General features: G+C 35.3%; 1 protein-coding gene across 2 annotated transcripts in view; it reads left to right on the top strand.

Annotated features, from left to right (window-relative positions):
* Positions 1-3,580: 3,580 nt before the first annotated feature.
* The window catches only part of LOC128218093 (solute carrier family 23 member 1-like), a 30,951-nt gene continuing 26,617 nt past the window's right edge, over positions 3,581-7,914 (top strand). Inside the window, exon 1 of one of the 2 annotated variants that reach the window (XM_052925748.1) lies at positions 3,581-4,182. In XM_052925748.1, the coding sequence (XP_052781708.1) occupies positions 3,970-4,182 (213 nt within the window). In that variant the 5' untranslated portion in view covers positions 3,581-3,969. The remainder of the gene's footprint in view (positions 4,183-7,914) is intronic. The other variant, XM_052925668.1, reaches the window with a different exon arrangement.

Here is a 7,914-nt window from a genome sequence, read left to right as displayed (position 1 = left end):
CAATAGGCATAGCTAAACTGTTTGGAAATGGGAATGTCAAGTCTGTTTCAACTTGTTTTCTATTCAGTGTCGAAATTATATCGGTAAGATCGGTTTCTCCGCGTATAATTTCAACTGTTGAATGTTCAGAGCATTGACTTTGGCGAGGGGAAAATGTTCTTGTCTTGTCTTTTGTTAAACCATCGTCGATCTTTTTTGCAGAACTATGTCCTTGGTGGCATGCTGATGTAGCTCTAAAATGTAAATGCTTTCGAATTGAGTGTATGATACGTCCATACAGAATAGCATAAAGAAGCATTCTTACAGCTGTCTTCGTAATAATGAATATACCAAATATTGCCGCATACCGTCCTTTGTCCCCACCAACAGCAATTTGGCAAAGTAGCCTGTAGCTTTTTTTCAGCTCAACCTTTCTCCATTTGAAAAGGAAAAGTGTTGGAAGGGCATTAACAAATGCCCAAAAAGTAGCAAACCCGCAGGCTAAAACTGCTCGCCGACGATCAAACTGCCATCCTAGTGGGTAACAAATCCGTCGGTATCTGTCGACTGCAACTACAAGTACAACTGCATATGGAATGCCAAGCAATAAATATTCCAGGAATGTCGAGGTTTGACAAATGAAATTTATTCTTGAATACCATTTAAGTACCATTTCAATAATGTTGTTAGTAATTGTTATGACTGTTGCTAGTAGGTCCACGATGGCGAGATAGAAAATGTACACATTTATTACCACATTCAGCCTTCGACTGTAAAAAAACACAATTGCAATATTTCCAAACAAACCTATAACACCACATATCGATATAAACACCACCGACTGAACATTTGGTGCGAGTGAAGCAAGTGTGATTATTACACACCTTGTGTCATTCACAAATGTGTCAGAGGAACTCATATTAATGAAACAGTCACTGTCGATATCCATTTTATAATACAAACATGGATTAGCTGTTTGAAATAAATTCAAATTCTAAAAATTGTTTTCTATGTATTTCTCCAATAAAATATCTCTATTTTAATGATATTTTAAAACTACCGTTTACTTGCATATGTGTTTTCACATTTAAACATTCATCTGCAGTTTTAATCATGTTAAACTATTGTTTTAACTAGGAAACGGTTTGAAGCAACGTCCAATCGCGCACTGTAAACAACTTGCTCGCAAATGAACTTGTAGGAGTAGCAAACTGTATACATACGTATTCCATTAGATTCGTATTTCAGTATTAAACAAGCAGTTTGTTTCAATGCGGATGTATTTTATAAAAAGTGGGTTTTAAAAAGCTTTATTGCTTAAACATCAAACATTCCAATTCCGATCAAATGTTCTATTGTTGCAATAAATTTTTATTGAAGTCGATGGCGACTTTTAAGCTAAAACAAGTCCGTTATAATCCTGTGTTCACTTTCCATTTGATGAGATTTCTATAAGCATATCGTTGTTTTGTCTGTCATTTTAAAGTATTTGTTTCGCTATATTAAGTACTTTCGAATATTCCCTTCACGCTATATCGCTAATCTCATTCTCAACTCATTTTACCATAAAACATCAAACGTTATTCAAATGTGTTTACACCTTTTAATAGTGCATTCTATCATAGAATATGTTGATTAAATTCTTCGGTCAAGATTCCAATGGACAAAAAAGCCAAATGAGTCTCTAAGTTAAATTTATTATTTTTTAACAATTAAATAAGTATATTTTAGCTCTTGAATATTTTTTCTTTGATTTGTTTTGCAACACATTCCATTAAACTCGTATATTTTCAAAAAATATAAAACCATGCAATATTTTGAATCATATTATGCTTTATGTGGTAAAATGAGTGGAGTCTGAGATTGAGACTCTAACACCAGCTTAAACGGTATTCTATTTTCAATGACATAATATTCAGACTGCTCAATTATCAAAATTGCTTTATCAATAAATGATGGAATAACTGTGTGTTGACAAACTTGTTTTCTTGTATTGTGTAAAACTATGCACTTATTGAAAGAAAATAACCTTAAAACCCTTTTTATGTTTAATAAATAATAATAAATTGTTATTTCGTTTTATAAATTTCATATTTTTAAGTTGTAAGTACTCAATGCCCAATGAAAATGTGACTGAAGTTTGCTCAGCCATTAGGGAAAATGGACAGTTTTCGGCCTGTCACCCTTATGATGGAATTACTGTCTTGGAAAGGTCAGTGATATACGAGTTTATTGCAACACGAGTTTACTGGGGAATTAAACAAGTTTTTATGCGCATCATCTTACACTCGTTCCATTAATTCCATCTTATTACAAACTGAGAATATATGCCTGATGAAGACTCTTTAAGCTACTTTTAACGACCTTTAAAGGAACTCAATCGCCTCAATTAACGACACTGAACTCTGCATGGTAGGGACAAATAGTGGTGTACGAATGGCATGTAATAGAGACATTTAAATGACCAAATGAATCAGAGTTGCTTAAACGACCCCATAACGCTCTAAATTCTTACAGGCGGAGTAGTTTTATACAGAACATATCTCAGTTTGTAAAATCCGACCAAGCCCGTTTCTCGGATTTTCTTAAGGTGTGTTTCATGTCCAGTTAACATCGCTACATGTATATGCAGTTTAAATGTAACGTTTGAGCCTATTACCCCATCTTATTGTTTTCAAACAGTAACTTGATTTCTAATAATTGCCTTAGTGTCCACAACACAGTGCAACGAAAGGTATGTTTTGTTGGGTTTTTCCTTAGTTCATGAAGTGTTCAAGTTGTATTGGCAATATCGGCAAAACAAAAGGATTTGGCCATGCAGAAGTAACATTACCCATACTAAGTGAGGTGCACACTCCAATTTTATATGCCCTAATATAACAATATACTTGAAGGTATTAAACTAACAAACAACTGCATCAATGAACGCCTTAACATAGAAGTGTATATGCATTTAGTCAAACCTCTTTAAGTGATATTTTTATTTGATGACATTATCTTGACAAATTTATACAGTGCATTTCATGATCTTGAAAGATTATATTGTAAACGTATGTCGGAGTATGAAGGACAGCATGGTAAAAAGTGGTATTCAGATTCTATCATCTAGTTTAACATTTTGCATTTACAATTTATACGTGTTATATTAGTAGTATTTCCAACCTCGATTTCCAGAAAGTGTGAACACAATCGTAGTCTGGATAATGCAATTCTATATTTATCATTCATATTAATTCTTGAAGAAATGTGAAGAGAGCAGTAGCCAATTGTATAAAACTGGAAAGGTTATCCACACGTTATCGTTTGGCTACTTAGCAAATTTAAGCAATTTGATTGGTCTACAGTAATTATTAGATAAATATTGACCAATCAGTAAACATTTCGGCTTACTTTAACCAAATCAAAGAAATAAAATATTTTATACAATTGCTGTTGTAAAATATAAATAACACTTGAAAACATTTACTGTTTAAAACAGGTAGTGGTTTACCTCGTAAGAGGCCAAGCGAACATGCCTCAAGACAGCTTACTCATGCTATGTATGCCATTTTAAAACAAACGTATGTATATGCAAGTAAAAAGTAATGTCGAGCTATCTTAACGTACCACAATGTTTACATATCGTATAAACGTGAATAGCCGTCATAATGTAGTATGTGCGAACATGTTCAGGCTTAAAAATCTGCAAAGTTTAAGTGAAGGTTTGCATTCATTATTTCGTTTAACATTTATATGATTTAGAACGTATATCATGTGTTAGCTCAGAAGAGTAAATAATCTACTCATTTAAGGAGATCTTTTTCGTTAATATGTAGTTCATCTTAAATCGAGTCGAACGAAAAAAAATATTGTGATTTAAATACTAATGAAACAGTTGTAGAACAAAGGTGATAAAGAAAAAGCTTATTTGGATACTTTCGATATCATAATTTATACTTGACTGTGACGTCAGCTTAAAGTTTAAACGTAGCCATACGTCGAACTGAAACCATGTCAACGGAGAACGGAACGATTGGTAGCCAGGGAGAAGTTAACGGTGATGTCATGCTTACCCACTTCCGGAAGAAGGACGATGATGACGCGAACGGTGAAGTTGAAACTGAAGAGACGCAAGTTTACATCGAGAACTATAAAGACAAACTGCTAATATACGGCATTAACGACTCTCCACCTATACACGTTACCATCATATGCGCACTCCAGGTAGGTGTTTAACAATTTGATGCTTGCTGTGTGATAGGGTTAATAAGTATTGAATGATCGATGCGCCCTCTATTGATCGGTGCAACCGCAAATAAATGTTCGATGTTTGTACTTTACCCATGGAACAATAAATGGTCATCTTCGGTGTCTATTTGGTCCATTTTTCATCGGTACCCTCATCAGCATATGACTGATGAATTATTTTTTAACTGGTGCACGTAAATGCACGATGAACCTGTTAGATTAGATAGCACAGTATATACATTTATGATGCACTGATTCCATATGGAAGCGTCATACCTGTACATGTGTCTTGGACGGGTTGGGCATGAATGCGCTAACAATAATGTTTTTTTTTCTATAGACAACTTTTACACCAGCTATTGTTTTAATTTATCACAAACGAAATTGATAGTTGATGGTACAAGCAATAACCAATGATTTCTGATCATTCCTGCAGTATTTATTTTGTTTGTGTGAACTTTTAGAGATAGAAAGGAAGAATTATCCATATCCACGTTGAATGGACAAAAGTAATAGGGGGTATATTTGAAAAACACAAATGACTACGTTTTTATTTGATGGCAAATAAGATGTTTTTATGACGAACATAAGACAGAACAACTTAGGCAGACCAATGCCAAAATAATACAAGACAGCACACAAATACCGTTGACACTAATATCAATGAATCGTTTACTTATGAACAGCCGTATGGGTTTTAGTTCGTAGACGAGCACCGTAAAATGTTAACGTTGCTATTTGGGGGAAATATGTATACTGATATTGAGGTAGTAAAATCATATATACGGCCGAAAGTGATTGACGGTTGCCAGTATTATTTCAGGAATGAATTGCGGGAATTACGTCATTATCGGGGAATGAACGCAGTTGGAGTGGAAAATGAGTGTGGAGTCCGAAGGACTACAAGCGTAATTTAACCCGGCCCACTGCGTTCATATCCCCGATAATGACATCAATCTCGCAATTCATATATACACAAAGAGCTCATTATTTCTTTCAATAATTGTTAAAAAATACCTCATTCCATGTTAGATAACGTTACAATATATATTTCTCACTCATTCTATAAATAAAACAAGCCGTCCTTAGCCGGAAATAGTTTAGCATATAACGTCACAATTACGCGGGAATAAATGGTATTTGAATATCTGTATGTAGTTAGCTAAACATATGACATTATGTAGTTAGCTAAACATACGACATTGGATATTCAAAATCGAATGTTTTGCTGGCACGACATTAGACATTGGACATTCAATATCGAATGTTGTGCCAGCACGACATTGGTCATTGGACATTCATAAGTGAAAGTCGTGCTGGCACGACATTGGAAATTGGACATTCAAAATCTAATATTGTGCTGGCACGACATTGGACATTCAAAATCGAATGTTGTGCTGGCACGACATTGGACATTGGACATTCAAAAGTGAAAGTCGTGCTGGCACAACATTGGACATTGGACATTCAAAAATGAATGTCGTGCTGGCACGACATTAGACATTGGACATTCAAAATCAACTGTTGTGCTGGCACGACATTGGGAATTGGACATTCAAAAGAGAAAGTCGTGCTGGCACGACATTGGACAGTCAAAAGTGAAAGTCGTGCTGGCAAGACATTGGACATTCAAAAATGAATGTTGTGCTGGCACGACATTGGGCATTGGACATTCAAAAGTGAAAGTCGTGCTGGCACGACATTGGACATTGGACAGTCAAAATCTAATATTGTGCTAGCACGACATTGGACATTCAAAATCGAATATTGTGCTGGCGGGACATTGGACATTCAAAAGTGAACGTCGTGCTGGCACAACATTGGACATTGGACATTCAAAAAAGAATGTCGTGCCAGCACGACATTGGACAATGGACATTCAAAATCGAATGTTGTGCTGGCACGACATTCGGCATTGGACATTCAAAAGTGAAAGTCGTGCTGGCACGACATTGGACATTGGACAGTCAAAAGTGAAAGTCGTGCTGGCACGACATTGGACAATGGACATTCAAAAATGAATGTCGTGCTAGCACGACATTGGACATTCAAAATCGAAATGGCACGACATTTGGCATTCAAAATATGTCGTGCTGGTTAGTTGTCTAGTTAATAAATATTAAGTTTGGACTTATGATAGAGAGAGAGACTTCGAATGATCCTTTAAGATTGATTTTTGCAGATCACGCGTCCATGATGTAATAATGTGGGACCAGTACTGTTGCCCAATTTAAATGTATGTTTTAAATTTGAACAATTATTGAGCGCGATATTTATGAAATGTTGCAGATGTTAGCACCAATAAATTGAAATCCAAATTGAACATAATTATAGTCATTGTATACATAAGGGCAGTAGATATATCGCTACATAATGATCCTTTACAATTGTTATTGTATAACCTCAATATGAATTATTGTTTGGTGGGACGCAATTTTGCAATCGATTGTGTTTTTTGTTTTTTTCTTTTACTCATAAATTGTGTTGATTGCATAAATTGTTGATAAACAGCATACGTCTTATTTCAATTGGATAGTTTTAATCCATCAAAGGTGGACACCCTGTTGAGAGCGGAATATTTTCAGTAAAGGTGTTATATTTTTATTGCTCAATATAATCCGCAGAAACAATAACGCTTTAACTAGCTCTTTCATTTCACATTTTATTACTTTTATAATCATCAAAGACTTTTGTTTGAAAAGAAACTTATACAAGGTTTGCATACTTTTGGTGACCAACAAAAAAAAACTGATATTAAAAAGGAATAGGCCATTTTGTGAACAGATCTAAGTAAACCTCAGAAAATGAATGAGTGTCCAGCGGATGATTTCAAACCGTTTTGATTTTGAATTTCCAATGTCAAATATCGTGCCAGCACAACAATCGATTTTGAACGTCAAATGTCGTGCCAGCACAACATTCGATTTTGAATGTCCAATGTCCAATGTCGTGCTAGCATGACATTCATTTTTCAAATCCCACTGTCCAATGTCCAATGTCGTGCTGGCACGACATTCATTTTTGAAATTCCAATGTCCAATGTCCAATGTCGTGCTTGCACGACATTCGTTTTTTTGAATGACTAATGTCCAATGTCGTTCCAGCACGACTTTCAATTTTGAATATCCAATGTCCATTGTCGTGCCAGCATAACATTCGTTTTTGAATGTCCAATGTCATGCCAGCACAACATTCTATTTTGAATGTCCAATGTCCAATGTCGTGCTAGCACGACATTCTTTTTTGAAATCCCAATTTCAAATGTCCAATGCCAGCACGACTTTCAATTTTGAATGTCCAATGTCAAGTGTCGTTCCGGCACAACATTCGATTTTGAAAGTCCTATGTCAAATGTCGTGCCAGCACAACATTCGATTTTGAATGTCCAATGTCCCATGTCGTGCCAGCACAACATTCGATTTTGAATGTCCAATGTTCAAAGTCGTACTGGCACGACATTCATTTTTGAATGTCCAATGTCGTGCCAGCACGACTTTCACTTGTGATTGTCCAATGTCCAATGTCGTACCAGCACAACATTCGATTATGAATGTCCAATGTCCAATGTCGTGCCAGCACAACATTCGAATTTGAATGTCCAATGTCGTTTGTTTAACTAACTTCACACAGCTTATTTGAATCACTTTTAAACGTAAAGTTGAATCGATAATGAGAACAATACATTTAACATATCTCAAATTATCATTT

This window comes from Mya arenaria, chromosome 1 (genome assembly GCF_026914265.1).
Source record: "Mya arenaria isolate MELC-2E11 chromosome 1, ASM2691426v1".
NCBI lineage: Eukaryota > Metazoa > Mollusca > Bivalvia > Myida > Myidae > Mya > Mya arenaria.
The sequence above is the reverse complement of the archived record's forward strand: the minus strand, read 5'-3'. Positions and strand labels throughout refer to the sequence as shown.